Source organism: Clarias gariepinus, chromosome 10 (assembly GCF_024256425.1).
Source record: "Clarias gariepinus isolate MV-2021 ecotype Netherlands chromosome 10, CGAR_prim_01v2, whole genome shotgun sequence".
Lineage (NCBI taxonomy): Eukaryota > Metazoa > Chordata > Actinopteri > Siluriformes > Clariidae > Clarias > Clarias gariepinus.
This window is the reverse complement of record NC_071109.1, coordinates 14586586-14609782: the sequence shown is the minus strand read 5'-3', so window position 1 is coordinate 14609782 and position 23197 is coordinate 14586586. Positions and strand designations below refer to the sequence as shown.

Below are 23197 nucleotides of genomic sequence, written 5' to 3'. Positions count from 1 at the left end.
AGCCACTCGGACAGCTGCTGAAATAATCGCCTCTCTCTCTCTCTCTCTATATATATATATATATATATATATTATTGCGAGAGGCGATGACTTTCTGGTGGAATATGTCTGCATTTTATCGATAAATCACACGCGTTTATCAGCCTTTTGATAAAAACGCTGCCTTTTGTAAAGTGAAAGTATGAGGCGCGGGTTCACGCACACCGATAGACAGCTTTATTTCAGTCATAAATTCACAATCACATTCCAGCTATTCCAGTCACCATTTGCCATATACTGTCTGCTATATTTTATATTTAATTAAACTGTATTGAAACAAAATAGTGTATTTTCCTTATTTAAAATCGCTTCCGGAACATGGAAAACAGTAAAACCTAAGCACAAACAGAAACGACAAATAAGGGAATGTACGAAACATTAACACCTTTACCGTGTTCAAATGAATAAATAGTTACTGCATTATGTTTCAAGACATCCTTAATTTACATCTTTGTCCTAATTATATTGTTACGGGGCGTGGTGTGGCGGAGATCCGCACCACGAGATGTTTTACTGATTATAAAGCCCTGATGCAGGGCTTTAGAGGGGGTCAGTGAAATAGGAGTTGTAAGATCTTATGACAGGCACGGGAATACCTTTCCGTTTGGAGATAGAATGGAATTATTAAGAAACTTAAAAGGAAACCAAAAGAAAAGTGAAAACAAAATAAACAGAGCTCAAAAACTCAAAATCCTCTCGGAGCACATTTATAGTAAGGGAGAATAGAGTTCGTGCTTTGTGCACTTTAACCCGATTGCACGCGCTAAACTGATGCGCGTCGCTCTCCCTCACTTTCTCTCTCTCTCTCTCGCCGGCTTCTTAGACAGACAGAGGCTTGGGCTTTGCCTGTGTCTTCTTCAGCGGGCTTTATCTTTGCCCCTGACACCTTTTACCAGTGCGACCTTATAATCACACGAAGTGTCGCGGTATCACGAGCCATTATATAAACACGCTGCCAGGTGCGGCTTGTTCTGGCCGATTGCCTGACGGCGGCGCTGCCTGGCAACCGCGTGTATAAATGGCTGCGCAATTATAGCCGATCCGCCTCAAGGTTGTGCGTGTTGTGGCTTCACAAATGCTTTGCTGCATACCTCGGTTGTAACGAGTGGTTATTTCAGTTAAAGTTGCTCTTCTATCAGCTTGAATCAGTCGGCCCATTCTCCTCTGACCTCTAGCATCAACAAGGCATTTTCGCCCACAGGACTGCCACATACTGGATGTTTTTCCCTTTTCACACCATTCTTTGTAAACCCTAGAAATACTTGTGCGTGAAAATACTACAACAGCTACAACAGCAGAAGACCCCACCGGGTACCACTCATCTCCACTACAAATAGAAAAAAGAGGCTACAATTTGCACACGCTCACCAAAATTGGACAGTTGAAGACTGATGAGTCTCAATTTCTGTTGATACATTCAAACGTTAGAGTCAGAGGCGTAAACAGAATGAGAATATGGATCCATCATGCCTTGTTACCCATGTGCAGGCTGGTGGTGGTGGTGGGGTAATGGTGTGGGGGATGTTTTCTTGGCACACTTTAGGCCCCTTAGTGCCAATTGGGCATTGTTTAAATGGCACAGGCTACCTAAGCATTGTTTCTGACCATGTCCATGTACCCATTCTCTGATGGCTACTTCCAGCAGGATAACTCCCCCGTGTCACAAAGCTCAAATCATTTCAAATTGGTTTCTTGAATATGACAATGAGTTCACTGTATTAAAATGGCCCCCACAGCCACCAGATCTCAACCCAATGGAGCATCTTTGGGATGTGGTGGAACGGGAGCTTCGTGCCCTGGATTTGCATCCCACAAATCTCCATTACTGCAAGATGCTATCCTATCAATATGGGCCAACATTTCTAAAGAATGCTTTTAGCACCTTGTTGAATCAATGCCATGTAGAATTGGGGGTCAAACACCATATCAGTATGGTGTTCCTAATAATCCTTTAGGTGAGTGTATATACACTCACCTAAAGGATTATTAGGAACGCACACACACACACATATATATATATATATATATATATATATATATCCTGTTTTCTCTGACCATCCTTGAGATGTTTTTGCAGCTTAATTGAAGTTCTGTGGTAAATTCAGTTGATTGGACATGATTTGGAAAAGCACACACCTGTCTATATAAGGTCCCACAGTTGACAATTCTTGTCAGAGCACAAATCAAGCATGAAGTCAAAGGAATTGTCTGTAGACCTCCCAGACAGGATTGTCTCAAGGCACAAATCTGGGGAAGGTTACAGAAAAAATTCTGCTGCTTTGAAGGTCCCAATGAGCACAGTGGCCTCCATCATCAGTAAGTGTAGGAGGTTTAAAACCACCAGGACGCTTCCTAAAAATGGCCGGCCATCTAAACTGAGCGATCGGGGGAAGAAGGGCCTTGGTCAGGGAGGTGACTAAGAACCCGATGGTCACTCTGTCAGAGCTCCAGAGGTCGTCTGTGGAGAGAGGAAAGCCTTCCAGAAGGACAACCATCTCTGCAGCAATCTACCAATCAGGCCTATATGGTAGAGTGGCCAGACGGAAGCCACTCCTTAGTAAAGGAGCCCGTCTGAAGTTTGCCAAAAAGCACTTGAAGGACTCTGAGGCTCTGAGGAGGTGTTCTCTATCGTATGCAATCAGTAATGGAGATTTCAGCTTCGTCCCACAACAGGTTGATGTCTTTTAGGTCTTTTTCCCATGTGATCTTTGGGCGCCCTGACATTCTTATCCCTGGCTGTGTCTTCTCCTGACGCAGTCTCAATATGGATGCAGCCATCATCGCTGGAAGGCATTTATCCGGTGGATGATTCTGAAATAAAAATCTTTCATTTCTGCATACTTTCTGGACATTTATATCCATTTGATTTTTCACACTTTTGCACATTACCATATTTTGCATATTTGTACAGTCATCCCTGTGTATATTTTGTACAGCTATTATTATTTTTGACCATATCCCATATTTTATATTTAATATTCTGTTCTTCTTATCTTCTCCTCTATATTTTATTCATTTCCATTCCATAAATTTCTATATTTTTTAAAATATATTTCTATTCATAATTTAGAGTTTAAGGGTCACGAGCGGTTGTATAAGCATTTCACTGCATATCGTACTGTGTATGACTGTGTATGTGACAAATGAAATTTGAATTTGATGTTTTTTGTCACCTTCTATGTCCTTGCGAGCATGGATTGCAGTTCAGACAATGATGGCATGAAAAAGGAAGATTTTGGTTTGTATACTGATGATGTTAGTGTGCCATATTGATTTCAGGTCAAATATGCTCAAATAATTTGAACAAATGCTCAAATTATTATAGTCAGACTTAAAAAAAAAACATTTAATAGTAGACTGCGTTTTGTGCAGAACTTCATTCTTGCTAGGTTGGAGGTCACTCACGTACGTACGTGTGTGTGTGAGGGAGAGAGAGAGAATTGCTAAAAAAAAAAAACACTGTATAATAACAATAATAATAATTAAGAATATTTTTTTTACCAAGGTTATTCGCTTCCATGCAGGTTACTGTGGTTTAATGTTTGAAACAAAACAGTGAGCGCATATATCCTTTGACGTGTTCATATGCCTCAGCATATTGTTTAAATAATCATTGTGGGCCGCTATGGCCAATATGCCAGGGCTGTTTTTTGATCCCAGTCCAGCCCTACTAGTCATTAGTCTGGCTGCAAGCACACGAGTATGCTTTGGCTGTTTCCTAGTGTATCCCGTTAACACTCCCTACCAATAGATGGCGTGATGCACTCATTGTTGTTTGCCAACCATCATAAGGCTCAAGAAGAATTTTTTCCGTCCACTTAAGGGTGGAGTCCAATCCGAAGTGTACTTTACAGGGTACTCCCTACTCCCTGTTTCGTTTGCAGTGAATGTTGATGAAGGGAACTTCCCTCGACAAAATCCCACAATTCGGAACACCCTGCGAAGTTACCAGCACAGACGTCACTTTCTCCGTGCGTTACCATGATAACACAAGCACCTCGGATACATGTCGCTGCTACTGTGGAAATTTTTAACTACGGACATTAAATATTGAATATTCATTGAAACAAAAACTGATAGCATTATAAAACATACTATAGAAACGTGTATAACTTGTAAATATATTATTGATTAAATATTTACGGAGCTGTATTTATTATTATTATTATTTTTTTTTACAGATTTCTTACCTATATAGCACTAAGGATTTCTTGGTTAAATTAAAATTTAAATGTGTCCTTTTAATATGTTACCGTCCTCGATGATAATTATAATAATAAATGAATTCTTTTTCTAACTGCTTTTTTTTTCACGCTGCAGCGAGACGCAGTGACTACATTTTCCCTTTACCGGTAAAGTGTTCCCTTTACCTGATGTTCACTCGTCCCCTACACCGTTCGCAGTTCCCTTTAAACTAAACATTTCCGCTCGTTTGGAACCACACTTAACATGGCTGAACACCCTATGAACTATACTTTGCAGGGTACTTCAGGCCGTTTGTAACGCACCCAGGTTAAGCTCATACTTCAAGGGCAGGATCACGAGCATTAAGGTGCTATCTTTCAGTAACTTATATATTTGACATACGCGAATGTAATGGATAGTGAAGGTGTGCGGACGGACTCTCAGCTTCAGCAGTTTGTTGAAATCGAGTCTCAAAAGCAAAGGTTTCAACAGCTGGTTCACCAAATGACAGAAGTCTGTTGGGTAAGGAAAGACGTGTATTAGCATATTAGCATGAAATTACTTAAATTGTATAAACTAATCTCATAAAATAATTAAGTTAATCCAACGAACTGGGTTTAGGTAAAAAAAAAAAAAAGAGGTAGCTTGCGAAGTAAGTACGAGCTGTTTTAAAAAGAGGCAAGTGCTGTGCTATTTACAGCATCTAGACTTTATCTTGCTTATATGGCTAAACCATATGTGTCAGACTCAATAAAATCGAGTTGGACCTTAACTGGAAATGCGTAATCTTCTCAAACCTAAAAATTGTACCTATTAAAATGACTTGGTTTGAATTTTATATATCAGTGCTGGGAATTGTTCAAGAATTTTCAGTACAATACCAAATTTTATACATTGTGTTACAGTTCCTGAGCAAATCCTTAAAAAAAACATTTTAATATAATGATGTCTTAATGCAAATGTTGAAAATATAAGTACAAAGATAATTTCTGAAAATGCTTCTTTTTTTCATTCTTTTCTAATTTAGTACAAACACTTTCATTATTTTCAATAACTAGTTTGTCTCAATTTAATGACAACATCCATTCAGACAGACATATTTTGAACAAGGGTTAACATGGTCAGTACCACAAATTAGTTTCATAATAAATAATGTGAATGTATAATGTATATATATGTATACACACTACGAAGTCACGTCTCACACGCAAATGCAAATTGTAGAGGGATTTTTGTTATTTCAAACAGGTCAGCCGTGACGATGCCTTAAACGTATGCCGAGTGGTTAATAACTTTGTGTGGCAATATATTGAGTGATATTATAATCAGTGACACCATCAGTGACATGTTGAGTAACATCATAGTGTTCATAGCATCTGTGGCCTATTCTACACACATACAGTACACATCACAAATGCTAACACTTTCACACGAACAAACACACACACACATCACAAATCTTAACATTCACACGCATGAAATAAGTTTAAGGCATTATCACGGCTGACCTGTTTGAAATATACAAAAATACCTCTACGATTTTGCATTCTCAATGTCTTTAGATCACATTGGCTCGATTTGGTGGCGATCATATAAATTTCATGAAATTACTAGAATTCGCGTACCGGTCCGGTACATACCGGTTATATAGGTTTTCGGTACCCAACCCTAGCCTCCTGTTGAGTTGAGCCCATGACATGCAAAAGTTGTTCGGCTCAATGAGCTGTAAATGTGTTTCTTGTGAATATGTGCAAGTGTGTATGAGCTATGCAGCAAAATCTCATGTGAGGGCTCCTGAGGGCCCCAGGCCACGTGACTTTCAGGTATTCTAATAGCAGCAGATTCCAACTTTTCTGTAAATTTTCAAGAGTTTTTAAGTATGTAAAAAAAAAAAAAAAGCGTTGGAATTTTTAAAAAATCCTTAGGAAAACAAGTGCGTAACGTGTAGTGCCATTGCCACCTGGGCACACCGCACAACCTGTGTGTTATTCGAGTTTGTTAAGACTTATAAAAAGCCATTGGCGCCCAGGTGCACCTCACAACTTGCACACTTCACACACTTTATAGGGATAATGTCAGATTAGGCCCTAAATATTTGTTGTGTGTGTGTGTGAGAGAGACATGTGACATGTGAGGGTTAGTGTGTCCGTGTGAGAGAGAGCCAGAGGTGTTTGTGTAATGATTAAATGTCTGTGTGTTTGTGTGACGAGTAAATGTGTTAGTGTGTGTGTAGTGTGTGTCTGTGTTCTGTATTAACATTTTTGATGTGTGTGTGAGACATGACTTTAGTGTGTATGTGTGTTTCTGTATGCGTGAGAGAGAGAGAAGGTGTGTGAGTGTTAACATTTGTAATGTAAGTTTAAGGCATCGTCACAGCTGACCTGTTTGAGATATCAGAAATCCCTTTACAATTTTGCATTTGCTTGTAATGCGTGTGTGAGACTTGACTTGTTTGTCCGTGTTTGTGCATGTGGGTTAACATTGTGTGTGTTAGTATGTGTGTGTGATGTCTGTGAGACGTGACTTATTAGTGTGTGTGTGTGTGTGTGTGAGGGATGTGTGTGTGTGAATGTTAACATGTGTGATTTGTACGTGTGAACAAAAGGCCACAGATGAAAAAAAAAAAAGTATCACAGTGATGTCCCTGAATGTGTCACTCAATTTAATGTCCTACAGAAAGTTGTTATTCACTTTTCAGCATAAGTTTAAGGCATTATCACGGCTAACCCATTTACGGTATGAAAAATCCCTCTAAAATTTTGCATCCTCAATGTCTTTAGATCACATTGGCTCGGTTTGCTGGCAATTGTTTAAATTTCCTAGGAGAAGTATATCAAAATCCATCGGGTGTGTTTTGGCAAACAACCCAAAATAACTGACTCTCTGTTGAGTTGAGCCCAAGACAGGCAAAAGTTGTTCGGCTCAATGAACTCGAGTTTCGTGGTACACATTTATAGCTCACACATAAGTGTGTATGAGCTATGCAGCAAAATCTCGCCACGTGACTTTCTGGTGGCAATCTTAATCCTAATGGCAGCGGATTCTTGTCTGTCAATGGCAGGAGATACTTGTCTGTCAATTTTCAAGAGTTTTTGAGCATGTTAAGACCCCCCCTCAAAAGCCTGAAAAGGTGAGGGGAAAAAATCCTTAGGAAAACAAGAGGGTTCTGCGCACCCTATAGTGCTTGGTCCCTAACTTAGGAAAGAAAGAGTGCCCTGCATCATCTAAAAGGACAGCAGAGTCTGCCATAAAAAATAGATCTACTAGTTTTGGTAACTACTGTACATACAGTAGGGTGATTCCATCTCAAATCAACCAGAGGGTTTCACCACATGATCACAGATTTTGCTGATTTTTTTCACCAATTGTTGATATTGCCATGAAAATAAAAACCACCAATTTTTTTGTCCCAACTCCCACTCGTTAAAAAATGGCAGCCATCTTAATTTTTGGCCTCAAAGTGCTTTAAGACATGCCACGCCCCTTTTTCGAAGTCCTTTTTTCCTTGATAACTCACTTGCTATATGTCATATGGGAATGAAACTATGTATATTTATGTAAGTTTTTATGTAGATTCAGATTCTGCAATCGGAATTTGGCTATCTGCTGTGGTTATGAAGATATTTCTGAAAAACCATTTTTTGGGGGTACCCCTCTTCGACCCCCCCAGAACCCAAGGTCTGCATGTATGTATGTTACTCAAAAAAATAGGGGTTACTTCACATCACCTTATCTTGAAAATAAATAAAAACCAGGGGTGTGTTATGCCCTGTTTTATAGAAATCATTAAAAATCAATTGTCCAGGTTTTGCAAATGTTTTACGATTTGATACACATTTTATATACAGAGAATGTACATGGATCTACACAATAGGCCTTATCTACCAGTAAATGTGTCATTTTATGGTGGTACATGTAAGATACATGTATCACTGTCAAACAGTATCCTGTAACTGAACCATTCAGGTTCATACTGATCAGAAAGTTGAATTACCTCCAACCAACTCCATGAGTGACCTCACACTCAAGAAACTTGGTGATTGCATCATCTTTTTCTTGGTGCTTATTAAGTGCAGAAAAACAAAAGCATGTGAGTGTGTTTCATTTATGTTAATTTATTAACTGAAGCTTTCCAATGTAGTTTGTTATCTTAATCACAATCTGATTACAAAGACTTGATGGCAAAGCTTGTCGGTTCTTTGGATTCTTGTAACTATATGTTGCACAGGTGTGAGCAGTGCCCCCCTAAATCAAAACTATCTGATTATCTTGATTAGGGCAGGGCAATATGGCCAAAAATATTTAGCACCATATATATTTGAAAATTTGCGATAATGATATAACTGACGATATGATTGACACGAGACAAAGCAGCTGTTTGTATGTGCATTAAAGCTATATAACATTTTAACAATGCAAATGCAAATTCCACACCACTGAAGTTGCACAATTTTTACAAACCAATTCTGGTTTATCTGTTTCATTCAACAACCCGCTTTCGCCCTTCTTATTCTCCGCCGCCGCCATGCTTTTTCCGTCATAAGCGTTTGGAAACAAAGGCACTGCACATGTGTGTTTTACCCATATTCTATCGCAATATTTAATTTTCTTATCATTGCCTAACATTGTACCGGTATTACCGTGGAAGCAGTGTTGCCAACTCGTCAGTAAGGAAAGTAGCTATTGGCTGTCGTAGAAGTCGCTAGAAGTCGCTAGATGACGTCATCACGTAATTTGCATAATGCACGCTTTTTCACAGTGTGAAAAAGCTGCTTTACCTGCTTCTCCAATGTGATCACATGCCAGCATAGAACAGTGTTCAGCGATAACTAATGCCATGGTGGCTTTAGCTTTTTTTGAAGAGTCATTATTTATTTTTTTTTTTACCATAAATGGCAGTTTGTTTTGTGTGAAACTATTGTAAGTCTTTGCCTTTTGTGTATGTTTCTGAGTTGACATGTGTTTTTTTTATATCGCAAAGTTTGGCATAAAAATCAGTCTTGCAATACAGGGAGTATGCCTGTGTATTATCTCTAATAAAAGGCTTCAACCATCCGTTAAATTCAGGATTTGATTCCCACTCCTTTCTGAATTTCTGAGAGTATAGTTTTGACTGAGACATGATGAACTAGCGAGCTATATGTTTATGCTAAAGTCACAGAGAAGCACAAACACAGTGGATGAGGTAAGTAATGAGGCTGTTTGAGTCAAATGCAGCGATTTATTCTTGTGCAGCAATTTATTTTAGACAAAGAACATTTTTTAATATGCATCGGAACAGGATATTTTTATTACAAGCCAGGGCGGGATCACTTAACGGCGGATTCGCGCATGGGCAATTCATTTGCAGTCGAGACTCGTAGGAGTGAGCATCTCCTGCTGTAACTGCAGCTTGGGGGGGTTGGGTTATGGCAAGCCGTTTTAACATTTAATGGCAAAATTTTACTATCCGGAATAAACCTTACAGATATCAACAACATATTTTTGAAGTTGTAATTGCATTCTGACAAGTCAAAATGACAGTTAGAGATATCTGTAATTCAGGTTTGGATAGTCACAATGAAAGTTAGGGATATCTGCAATTAAGTTTTTAAGAGTCAAAACTGAATTATGGATATCTGCAATGACGCCACTGAAACTGATATTCGACTTGTCAGACATTCTAAATTACAATAACAGATATCTATAACTGAGTTTTGCCTAGGCAGAATTAAAGTTAAAGATATCGTAAACGTCAGCATTCTTGTGTCCGACGTTGCTCGTGAAAGACTTCACATTGGATATTTGCCCAGCAGACAAATTATTTGAACAGTTAGCAGAAGAAATGGCGGTCGCTGTTGTAGACAAAATAATTAAAAAATGCCATGCCATAGAACTCATATACAATCAAGAAATCTGTGGGGAACAAGAGCTTAGTTGTGGGAAAAATTTACGTCGTATTTAAACAGTAAGCCGCTCCCGTCAATATCAAACCCGTCCCGTCCTCCTATTTGCCGTAACTTGTGACACAATTACAGATATCTGCAACGTTATTTTGCCTAGTCAAAGCTCTATATTCAAGATATCTGTAATTACAATTTGACTAGGCAGAATGAAAGTTAAAGATATCTCTCATTTGAGATATCTCTAATCAAAATTCATTTAAAGATATCTAAAATTTGATAACAGATATCTGATTCTAAATTATGTCTATTCACAATTCCTGTTAAAGATATCTACAATTTCATTCTGACTAGTGACAATACCAGTTCAAGATATCTATAATCCAGTTTTGACTAGTTAAAGTAGATTTTAAGATATCTAAAAAGGACATTATAAATATCTTTAATTGAGGGGAGTTGATGATATCTTGAATTGGAATTGTGACTAGTCAGAATTAAATTGTAGATATCTCTAACAGGAATTATGGATAGTCATAATTTACTTGTAGATATCCACATTTCACAATGTGAATATCTACAACTGAGTTAAAGATATCTGTTAAGGAAAGCTCCATAGACATGAATGGTAAAAGTGACGTCATTCGTCCTAGGAAGAACGACGTTGTGGATATCTGGAATGGTCGTTGTTGATAGAAGGAATGCTATTGTGGATATCTGAAATTTTCATTTTGCCTAGGAAGAACTGAATTACGGATATCTGTAATACATATCCAGACTTGCCATTAAATGTTAAAACGGCTTGCCATAGGGGGGGACTCCTGCGAGAGGACAGGCCTGTCTGTGAGTGCTTTGGGACGGGGGAGGGGCCGGCGGCGACAGCTGCTGTGGCAAGTTGAGAAGAGTCAGTACAGACACATCAGAGTCTCCAAAAGTCTCCAGTAACACAAGAAAAAGTCGCCAGATTTGTCGTTAGTCGCTTTTTAAAAAAATTGTCGCTAGAGGGATTTGAAAAGTCGCTAAATATAGCGACAAAGTCTCTAAGTTGGCAACACTGCGTGGAAGGTATAATCTGGCCCAGCCCTAATCTTGATGGTATATTTGAAAATGCTGATTTGGACCCAGATGACACTGTTCAGTTCAAGCAGTGGATTTCATTATGAGACTTTGTGAAAAATGTGACCCCTGCACAGCTCATCACTATACAGCCAAGGCCCAAGCTGCTTATTTGAAAGAACTGAAAGAGAAACTTCCCATTGGAAAGGAGGCTGTTATCCTCATGGATTTTGCCGAATGTTATTTTTTATTTGTCAGGATGCTGTTCAAGGTTTTCATTGGGATACATCCCAGGTGATTCTGCATCCCTTCGTGGTTTACTATAGGGATGGTAGTGAAAACGATGGTTCACTAAGTTGCAAAAGTTTTTGTGTTGTCAGTAATAAAAGGGAACACAATGCTATTGTTGTTCACTAGTTTATTAAGGTTCTCATGAATCCACTGAAAGTTCTTCTACCAAATTTAAATCATGTGCATTACTTCTCAGATGGTGCAGCCAGCCAGTACAAGAATTATAATTTTTTTTTACAAATTTGTGGAGTGATTTCCTATCAAAATGACTTTGGTAGATACAAAGTGCATGCCTTTCCTAGTTGATATTATTATTATTGTGTCACTGCAACGTGACAGGTCTCATACATGTACATGTACCTTTTTGTCTTATTCCATGAACTCATTTTTGTGGGCTAATAGGAATTTAATAATTCAAATATTGAAAAATTATTAAAATGCTACCTTTTTTCTGCCGATAACTGCACATGCTCAAATCATTGTTGTGTAAAATGGCAGACAGTCCCGACATCACCTGTTATACAACTGACCTGAAAAAAGGTCAATCCTGGATGTGGCACAATTTGGATTTTTGTCTAGTCATCTTTTGTCTGTTCTTTACCCAATATAGCTGGTACTGTATATTGTGTAAAGGCACCACCATTCTCCTTAAAAACTCCTTGCATCCTACTGCACAATACTGCTACTTGCTATTTAAACTATTTATTATAGTGTATATAATGCACACTACGGCTACTTGCATTAACTTGCAGACTCACTTTATGTACATCTGTTACATACTTATGGTCCTTCCCGGTCTTTATTTAATCTGTTTAGGGGGCAAACACTTTTTCACACAGTGCTTTGTAGTTTTGGATTTTGTTGTCCCTTAATAATAAAAAAACTTCAATTAAAATGCATAATGTGTTTACTTGTTATCTTTGATAACATATATTTAATATTTAAATTTGTTTGATGATCTGAAACATTAAAATAATGGTAAGGGAGCAAACACTTTTTTACACCAATGTATTTTTAATCTTTTATTTGCCTTATAGGTTTTGAACGATACCAAACTTCCACCTTCCAAATTTGTAATTCTTTGATTTTGTCCTTAATGCCTGTTTTAGAGTTTTAGGAACTCCTTCTTGGATGATGTAGCTGCTGTTTCCAGTCATTACTATAGGTTCTAGTCATCCATATAGGCAAACGCATACATACTATGCTTTTGTGATGTGGTCTTGGTCTTGGAGAGAGGGAACAAAAATGAATAAAAAATGGAGAGATGGTAGATGGATCTATAAGGAAAGGGCAAGGAAAAAAATCTGGTCAAAGGAATTAATCTTAAGAATACCATACCAGATTTTTATATCTAAAAATCTGGTATGGGTGGGAGAAGAGTGAAGGAGAGAAAGAGATGAGGAGCTCCCTTCCCCTGATTTGTTAATGGTTGAACTGCCTCCAGGTTTGCAGCTAGGGGCAATGGCAACTCCGTAGCTCTCATTTCGCTCTCAGCTTTTAAATCAAGATAATAAAAATGAATACGTCTTTACATCTTTTCAATAGAAATTATTTAAATACATTTTTCTGATGAAGCAACATATAAGACAAAGTAAACACAAAGAAGCAGCAAAAATATAACTTATTAATTAAAGCGTAAAAATAGCAGATGACAATTATGGGAATTAAGTTGAAATTTTAAGAAAATTGAGATTAAGTCTGTGGTGAAGAGGTGTGGTCAAGTGGTAGGAAAGGGGATCCATCGAGATCCTAAAGGGCCACAAGAGTGAGGTAAGTGAGACCCACACCTAAGCAGAATACAAGCACGATAACATCATCAACTTATTGATTAACATAATTTTTGGTTTTAGTTAACGTTGATTAATCTGGGCATTCCATGACAGTGGTAGTAGACAAACTGGCCACTGAGTCCCACAATGCCACCTTTCGCTAAAGGAGCTCAGTGCAGGCCTTTGGCTTTTTCTAATGTCTCATTTTAGACAGGCTGTTGTAACATGTAGTTGCTGCATCCAAGGTGGTGAACCATGCTCTAAAGTATTTGTTAATCTCCAGTCTGTACATAGAGGAGAGCCTCCAGACATTGCTGTTGCTCAGTATGCAGCTCAGAAATAGCTTCTTAATCCAAAGTCAAACTTGACACAAATTTGACTTTGGATTAAGTACTTTGTAATGTTTTATTCCGCCTTCATTGACAATGTCATAACTTACTGGAAAGCTAAAATGCTATGGAGGGTTTCACAACTGCAACTTTGACTAATTGCAATAGACGAAGAGACCAACATTATTTAAGCCATTACTATGTGCAGTACTCTTTATATTTTGCTCTAGAATTAAAAACATTTAGTTTATAAAGTAATAATTACAGCTTCACTGTTTCAGTTATAAGTTCATATTTAAAAGACAATATCATAGGTTAATCTTGAAATTCTGAAAGCCTTGTTTACCCTATGAAGCAGTCATAGATGGAGGAAAAACATTAAAGCCACATCTTACTACGTTGCACACTTAAAATGCTATTGCATGCATGAAATAGTTAATTTTTATGCATTTTTTGTGACATACATCCATGTGCACAGTTAAATATTGGTCTATTTTACAACTATTTCATTGTATGATTTATTAACTAACTAACTAATCAATCCACTTATTTTCCCCAAGTACCTGTGTATGTTTTAGCTTTAATGTATTCTGTGCACAAATATCACTTCCAAATATCCCCCCTCCCCCCCAGCTTTCTTTTTACTTTTTGAGGAAAAGTTCAATTAATATGAATACTTTTGCAAGGCGCTGTAATGTAACTAAAATGGCTACTCTGTAATGAGAAACCTTACTTTTTACTGTAGCTGCCTATTGTCCTAGTACAACTATTATTGTCTTGTCAGAATTTAGTTGAAAGAAGTTAATAGGCAGTCACTGTCCAGTGTTATTTGCATATTCCTCAACATTACAGTATACAGCCCACAGTATATTTTTTTCTGTGATCCATCCTACATTTGAGACCCTACTGACTGTGATTCTGTTAGCAATTTTAAAAACATATACACAGTACAGTGAAACCTCGGATTGCGAGAGTAACGCGGTTTGCGAGTGTGAATTTTGGAAAATTTATTAAATTAAATTTTGGAAAATGAACAAGTCTTGGTTTAACGAGTATCATGTATCATGCACACGCTTCTTGTTTTAATGCTGAGCGTCATCACAACTGAGCCAACGGGTTTTCTCTCTCTTGCGCTGCGGAACTGTGGGCGCAATCTTTGCGTGTAAAGCAAAAGCAAGTCTCATTGAGAGGTTAAAGGTCCAATTTCTCTCTCTGTATCAGTCTGCTCTTTGTGTCTGTGTGTGCCTTGGATTACAAGCATAATTCGTTCCGCAAGCTGGCTCGTGTTTCAAAACACTTGTAAACCAAATTGAATTTTCCCATAAGAAATAATGGAAACTCAAATTATTTGTTCCATAGCTCCAAAAAATAAATACATTGGACACCAAACCACACAGACCCCTCCAACTTTCGCCTTCAGAGAGACACAAACACACTTTCTCTCTTTTTCTCTGCTCCACACAGAAACACTGCTCAGTCGCAATTCTTTTAAAAGGTAAAGTGTGATTCCGTTAGTGTGTCGCTCAATCGAGTGTCATTAAAGAGATTTCTTGTTTATTTTTCTGTAAAACAGTGTTTCCGTTGTGTGCGTGCGCATGTGTGAAAAGAGTGGAGGAAGGGTAACTGTAAAACGAGAAGGGGAAGAGGGGAGGGGCTCCTTTAGCTTCACATACACAGTGCCTACGCCCAAACGGAAACACTTATCTATTTATTTTTACTTTTATTTTTCAAGATAAAGTGCACTTTTTAATTGGTTTATTTTTACTTTATATTTCATGTTAATTATTTTTATGTATTTATTTTTGGGAGCTATGGAACAAATAATTTGAGTTTTCATTATGGGAAAATTCAATTTGATCTCTGTTTTAATATTCTGATGTGAATAATCTTATAGGTTCTTTTTCCTAATTGCTTCATCAACAGTTTGAACATACTGTAATTTTGTTCTATCTAACTACAATGTACAGAGTTTAATCTGCCTGATTTTATGTGTTTTTTGTATAGGAAAAGTGCATGGATAAGCCTGGTCCAAAGCTTGACTCAAGGGCAGAGGTGTGTTTTATAAGTTGTGTTGAACGCTTTATTGACACAAGCCAGTTCATCCTCAACAGACTTGAACAAACTCAGAAGACAAGAGACTCCTTCTCAGAGACCATAACAGACTAGCTGGAACCTGACACCAGAACAGACATTATCTGTTACCACACTTGTGAAATAACTGTATATAAATGAAATAAAATAAAAAAATTAAATGTGAAATAAACTATTTTTTATTCTTTTAAAGTGCATGTTTATTGTTTAACACAATACACTGCTTGGCCAAAAAATTGCACAGAACGTTGCTGGGCCTAGACCTGACCATCTGAAGCAACCCCAGACCATAATGCGGCTTCCAGAGGCTCGTACAGTGGGCGCACTGCATGATGCTTTCAGGTTTGAATAATGTGTTTAGAGGTTCTTACCGCAGTTACAATAAGATTAAATCTATGTAGTATTATTATTATTTTTTTTTTTGCTTGATGCAGCCCAATAATTTTATCCAACTTTTTTGGCCAGGCAGAGTATTTTAAAACATATTGATTGAATATGTAAAAAAAAAAAAAAAACAAGGAACAATGAAACCTCATCTAAAACAAACTCCTATTTCTAATATAGCAAGTTTTAGGTATGGCAGCTGGATAATTTGTTTCTAAAAACATCTTGCATCAGTTTACTTCCCACATACATTATTAGTAGGAGTACTCTCTCTACTATTGTTATTGTACTTGCAATTATTTAGTTGGGACTGAAAAGTATGGTGTGCTATTACTACTTTTTTTGTTGTTAAATACATACAGTGCAATTGGAAAGTATTCACAGCGTATCACTTTTTCACAATTTTATGTCACTGCCTTATTTTAAAATGGATTAAAAAAAAAAAATCAACACCCCATAATGACAACATAAAAAAAAATTACTTGAGATTTTTGCTAATGTATATAAAAATAATTATATATGCATAAAATGCACATGTACATAAATATTCACAGCCTTTACAAAATTGAGCTCAGGTGCATCCTGTTTCCCCTGATCATCCTTGAGATGTTTATGCACCTTAACTGGAGTCCACCTGTGGTAAATTCAGTTGATTGGACATGATTTGGAAAAGCACACTCCTGCCTATATAAGGTCCCACAGTTGACAGTTACAACCCTGGCTCAGGGAAGCAACATCAGGGACAAAACATGGGTTTGCCAATCAAATATAATTTATTAACTTAAATTGTCAAAAATAAAAAAGATCAACACTAGAGAGAAAAAACACTGCTGCCAAGCTAGTAGCACAGCCAGAGAGTAAGAGCCAGTCCTGGGATTTAAAATGGCTCCCTTTCAGGTGCCATCAATCAACAGCTGATTGCAGGTCATTCCTCCGGAGATTAAAAAACTAAATCAGATTACACCCACATAACACTCCCACCCTTAAATAGTTGCTATGAAAAAACCTAATGCACTTATACTTAAACCTACAACACTTATATTTACAGTACAGGCATCTGCCAAAACATTGTTTTTGCAGGGGTATGATCTTAAACGTTACCATATCCAGGGGAAGGACAAACTCCACCGCATTAGCTGTTGGTTGGAATTTTTCATGCTGTGGAGAAAAGTTAAAAGATTATGATCTGTATACACAATAAGTGAAGCACAGCATGCAAAATACACATTAAAATAATTCAGAGCTAAAATAAGAGCCAAAGCTTCCTTCTCAGTGGTTGAATAATCCTTCTGATGGACATCAAACTTCTGTAAAGAGTAGCATACAGGATCAAGCCCTATTGAATCATCTTGAAGCAGTACAGCGCCCACCCCAAAATCACTAGTGTCCACAGCATAAAGGGCCTGCTAAAATCAGGAGCAACGAGAACAGAACTACTCAACCTGACATAACTGTCTAAACAAAAAGAACCTTGGAAATAAGCAAGTTTGTCAAAGGTGCAGCAACTGTAGCAAAGTTCCTGCAAAAACTCCTATAATATTCTGCCATGCCCAAAAACCTTCCTAATTCCCTCCTTAAAAATGGCACTGGAAAATTTACAATAGCCTCTACTTTCGCTCCAACTGGTGATGCATATCCCTGGCCAACAACTTTGCCCAAATAAGTAACCATGGCCCCTCCAAACTCACACTTGGAGAGGTTCAAGGTCAGATTTGCAGCCTTTAATGGTTTAAACACATCCTCAAGCTAAGCCAAATGTTGAGACCAGTAAGAATTATAGACAACCAAATCATCAAGGTAAGCCTCACATCCTGAACTCCTTCCAGCACCCTGTTCACTAAATGTTGGAAAGTGGCTGGTGCATTTCTCACCCCAAAGGCCATAACTTTATACTGACAAAAGTGATCTGGTGTCACAAATGCAGTGATCTCCCAGGCTCGGAACCTGCCAGTAGCTCTTCAAAAGATCTAACTTGGTAACAAAAGACGCAGAACCAACCTGGTCAATACAATCATCTAGCCGTGGGAGCGGATAGCAATCAGGCTTAGGAAAATCTGTACAAAAACGAAAAAAGACCCATCATGTTTCTCAACCAGTAGACATAAAGAATTCCAAGCACTGTCTTCATCTTCTCCTGGGCTGCTTTCCCAAGTGAAAAAAAAGTATTCTTAGTATATTAAATCCAAGCATATTTAAGTATACTTGCAGCAGACTAATGATTAGTATACTTAAAGTTTGCTATTTTGGAACAACTAATTTTGTACTAAGTACTGTATTATTTAAGTTGTAATTAAATTGTACAAAAGCAAAATTTTAAGTGTATTAAGTATACTTTTGTGTGCAAATATAATTTTTGATAAAAAATATACTTTTTAATACAAATATACTTTATTGTATCATACAGTACATACAACTTTCTATACTACAGAATTGCAAATGTATTAACAGTACATAAACAATATGTTCAGGATAATTTACAAATGCTAAATGCATTTTCTACACTATAACATGTTTTCGAAAAGCATTACATCAGTAATTATTAGGCAGATTTTATTCATGAGTTCAACAGATTTAATTTGCATTTGTTTACAAAAAAGCACTACTATGGTTTGTGTTCAACAATACATGTTTACAAACACAAAAACTTAAATTTAAACTGTTGTCTGAACACAGACAGACATTAGTATTAGAGTATACAAGTACAGTATTAGTTTAAACCTGGTGTGTTGATTCTTGCTGTTACACAGTGACTGAAAACAAGCCGAGAGCTACTGAGCATTATACAACAAGCAAAGTACATAAGATTTAGCAATAACACATTAGACAATACATTCTATAGCTTTATGTAATGTACTTTAGTATGTACTTAATTACAAATTACCTAACAAAAGCCATAAAATTTACCTCATGTGAATGAAAATAAAATAATAGCGATACAAACTAACGCACGCAATGATGCAGCTTTCAGCCGCTAATTCAAACCAGAAGCGGAGGATGGGGAGCTAATCAGAAAACAGACAATCTGAATCTGCCGTCTCCAATCAGTGTGTAGTAGGACCCACTCATAAAGCAGGTCACACTTTAGATTTAATAATATTCTTCGGATTAAGTATAAGATATTTATTTACAACTCCATTGTCTAAAGTTATATCAGATCACTATCTTGTCTCAATTCAAGTGTGTCATAGTAATAACATACGCACAGCGCCGCGCTACTGTATTAAACGTATATTTACATCAACTACCACACAGAATTTTATCAGTAATCTCCCAGAACTACCAACTTTGATTACCGATTAGATCACCGTCTGACCCCACAAAACTCGATCAGGCGACTGAATATTTAGAGTCGACATTTCATTACACCTTAGATCATGTAGCTCCAGTTAAAAGAAAAAAAAAAAACCATTAAAAACTCGCTCCCTGGTATAACGATCATACACGCACTTTAAAACAGAAAACTCGGAAATTAGAACGTAAATGGCGTCAAACTACTTTTAACTAGACAAAGTGTTAATTGATGGAGATTTTAATATTCATTTTAAGAATTCAGACGACCCTCTGAGAACAGCATTTATGTCCATACTGGACTCGGTAGGAGTAAATCAGTGTGTAGTAGGACCCACTCATAAAGCAGGTCACACTTTAGATTTAATAATATTATTCGGATTAAGTATAAGAAATTTATTCACAATTTCACTATCTGAAGTTATCTCAGATCTTGCCTCAATTCAATTGTGTCACAGTAATTATGTACGCACAGCGCCGCGCTACCGTATGAAACGTACATTCACATCAACTACCAAACAGAGTTTTATCAGTAATCTCCCAGAGTTCCCAACTTCGATTAGATCACCGTCTGACCCCACAGAACTCGATCAGGCGACTGAGTCAACAGATCGCTATACCTATGTAGCTCCAGTTTAAGGAAAAATTATTAGAGATAAGAAACTTGCTCCCTGGTATAACAGTCACACGCGCACTTTAAAACAGACAGCTCGGAAATTTGAACGTAAATGGCGTCAAATTAAATTGTTAGTATTTCAAATAGCATGGAAGGAGAGCATCCTGAACAGGGTTCAGTTTTAGGTCCACTGCTTTTTTCCCTTTACATGCTTCCTCTGGGCAACATAAGCATGGTATTAGTTTTCATTGTTATGCTGACGACACACAGTTATATGTCTCAGCAAAACCTGATGAGAAAAAACAGCTTACTAAAGTTGAGCAATGTGTGCAGGACATAAGAAATTGGATGCTAATTAACTTCCTTCTGCTTAATCGGGATAAGACAGAAGTTCACACCGTAACTTTAGATGGCCTTTCTGTTCCATCAAGTGCAACAGTGAAAGACCTTGGCGTGATTATTGATTCCAGCCTTTCATTTGAAGCTCATGTAGAAAATATTACCAGGATAGCATTCTTTCACCTTCTTTAAGAAATTTATTGTCGCTAAACGATGCAGAAAAACTAGTTCATGCTTTTATCACCTCTAGGTTGGACTATTGTAATGCCTTACTGTCTGGTTGTTCAGCTAGCTGCATAAATAAGCTTCAGCTAGTACAGAATGCAGCAGCGAGAGTCCTCACTAGAACCAGAAGATATGAGCACATCACCCCTATCTTATCTTCACTGCATTGGCTCCCTGTGAAATTTTGCATTGATTTTAAAATACTACTCTTGACATATAAAGCATTAAATGGTCTCGCGCCGCAGAATATGAGCGAACTGCTAGTGTCTTACTAACCGCCATTCCTACTTCGATCAAAGGTTGCAGGCTGCTTGTCAGTACCGCGTATTATGGAAACTACAGCTGGGGGCAGAGCTTTTTCTTACAAAGCCCCAAAATTATGGAATAGTCTTCCAAATAGTGTTCGGGACTCAAATACAGTCTCAGTGTTTAAGTCCAGGCTAAAAACCTATTTATTTAGCCAAGCATTTTTATAAATAAATTTGCCTTAGGTAAAGGAACAGATCTGGGGGACTCATGGACGTAGAGTATTATGGTGAACTGGTATGTTTAGATGCTGTCTTCCTCACTCTCATTGATCACTCAGGTTTGCTGACGGTAAGGTGATTGTTTGCTTTACATCTCAGGAAGCCCTCATGTTTGTGTTTCTTTCTGGCTCTCCCTTTAGTTATGCTGTCATAGTTAGTCCTGCCGGAGTCTCTGCTTGCACTCTACAGTTTATATTCACATTATACATTGTGTGACTGTGACCATACCTAACTGCCATCTCTCCTCTTCTCTTTCTCCCCCTCCTTCTCTTTCCTCTCTCCCCGTCTCCCCCTTTCACTCTCTCTCTCTCTGTCGAGCTACACATGTCGTTCCTAAGCTGCCAGTGATCCAGACTCCCTCTGCCCTCCGGACCTGTCTGACCCATCCTGGTGCCCCGCTTCTGGTTGAAGATCTTGTCACATGGATGCCCTGTGTGTCTCTCTGGGATGCATCTGGTGTCTGGGGATGATTCTCTCTACCTAGAAGATGGTTCTGGCCTTGACTGGTGTTGGCAACTGTTTCTCTGGGGACTGGACAGTTCAATAGTTCAAGACTGGAACTTTCTACAAGTCTACCTGGGTCTTCAATAACTACCTGGACTCCATATTAACATAAATTAACATCAGCTATTATAGCTGAACTGCCTGCCACCTAACACACTGTATAAATGCAGATAATGTACTGCTCTCTGTTTCACCCAAATGAGGATGGGTTTCCTGTTGAGTCTGGTTCCTCTCAAGGTTTCTCCCTATTACCATCTCAGGGAGTTTTTCCTTGCCACTGTCGCCCTCGGCTTGCTCACCAGGGACAAACTGACCATTTCGATTCATACAAATTCACATTTCATACAAACTTAAATAATTCTTTTGATTGTGTAAAGCTGCTTTGCGGCAATAAAAATAACTAAAAGCGCTATACAAATAAAATTGAATTGAATAGTACAAAATGCAGATGCAAAAGGGTTTCTGTACTCGCAACCTTTAGTGCAGTCAGTCATTCATGCAATCTCAGAGACACTGTGAGCGAGGTAATTAGAGATAAGCCCAGCGACGAGTGATGGAAGACATAAAAGAAGAACTCAGTAATAGCTAGTGACCAGCAGCAACTAAAAACTAGTATTCAGAAGAGACTAGCAGTCCTGCAGGGTGATGATTACACACATCAAGAAGTTCAAGAAAAAACACTCTGTTCTTTCCTCTACCAACATGTAAGACAGCTGTCTGTCCTTCCACATTCAATTCACTTAATAAGCTCTTTTTATCAACACAGCATATGTTACACAATTAACACATTAATCATGGGTAACAACATGTACTGCTATCACATCTACAGTCATTATCAGTAGCCTTAGCATGCAGTCATGCTAATCACATTTGGCATTAGTTTCTAGTACTAACTTTGATGAGACAGACCACAGAGATATACATAGGGCTCAATTTGAGTGGGGATGCAGGGGGATGGCAACCCCCCTGTTAAAAATAAGGGCAAAACCATCCCCTCTGTAAAACCACCATCCCCCTTAGCGTCCCCTTTGAATTAATAATGCTATGTATTATGTAAAATTAAATATTAAAACTCTCTATGTATGACCATCTACAAACTATAAATAATGCAGATTAGCTAATCAGAATTCAATATTGCAACATGCTGTTCAATTCAATTCAATTCAATTGATGATCAAGCCAGGGGTGATGGCGACGGTGGCAAGGAAAAACTCCCTGAGATGGTAATAGGGAGAAACCTTGAGAGGAACCAGACTCAACAGGAAACCCATCCTCATTTGGGTGAAACAGAGAGCAGTACATTATCTGCATTTATACAGTGTGTTAGGTGGCAGGCAGTTCAGCTATAATTGAATTGAATTGAATTGAACAGCATGTTGCAATATTGAATTCTGATTAGCTAATCTGCATTATTTATAGTTTGTAGATGGTCATACATAGAGAGCTTTTAACATGTGGTCATTGTCTCAAAGCAGCTTCACAAAAATGAAGGAAAATTCTTAAAAAATAATAATTAAAAGAAAATTTATAAATAAAATAATAATAATAATAATAATAAATTCTGTATGTGTGAGAAAAATGTGTCTAGATAATAATGAGATGAATGAATGAAATTTCTCTAATGAGCAAGCCAGGGGTGATGGCGACGGTGGCAAGGAAAAACTCCCTGAGATGG

General features: G+C 37.8%; 1 protein-coding gene across 1 annotated transcript; it reads left to right on the top strand.

Annotated features, from left to right (window-relative positions):
• Positions 1-4614: 4614 nt before the first annotated feature.
• On the top strand, positions 4615-17029 carry timm8a (translocase of inner mitochondrial membrane 8 homolog A (yeast)). Its single transcript, XM_053506253.1, has 2 exons — positions 4615-4746; positions 15553-17029. Exons 1-2 carry the CDS (start codon positions 4636-4638, stop codon positions 15712-15714), a joined length of 273 nt encoding a protein of 90 aa, XP_053362228.1. The 5' UTR covers positions 4615-4635; the 3' UTR covers positions 15715-17029.
• The last annotated feature ends 6168 nt before the right edge of the window (positions 17030-23197 follow it).

Coding starts and splice junctions, on each gene's coding strand:
- timm8a (XM_053506253.1), top strand. CDS start 4,636: ATGGATAGTGAAGGTGTGCGGACGGACTCTCAGCTTCAGCAGTTTGTT. Junction 4,747..15,552: donor AAATGACAGAAGTCTGTTGG/GTAAGGAAAGAC, acceptor TTTTTTGTATAG/GAAAAGTGCATGGATAAGCC.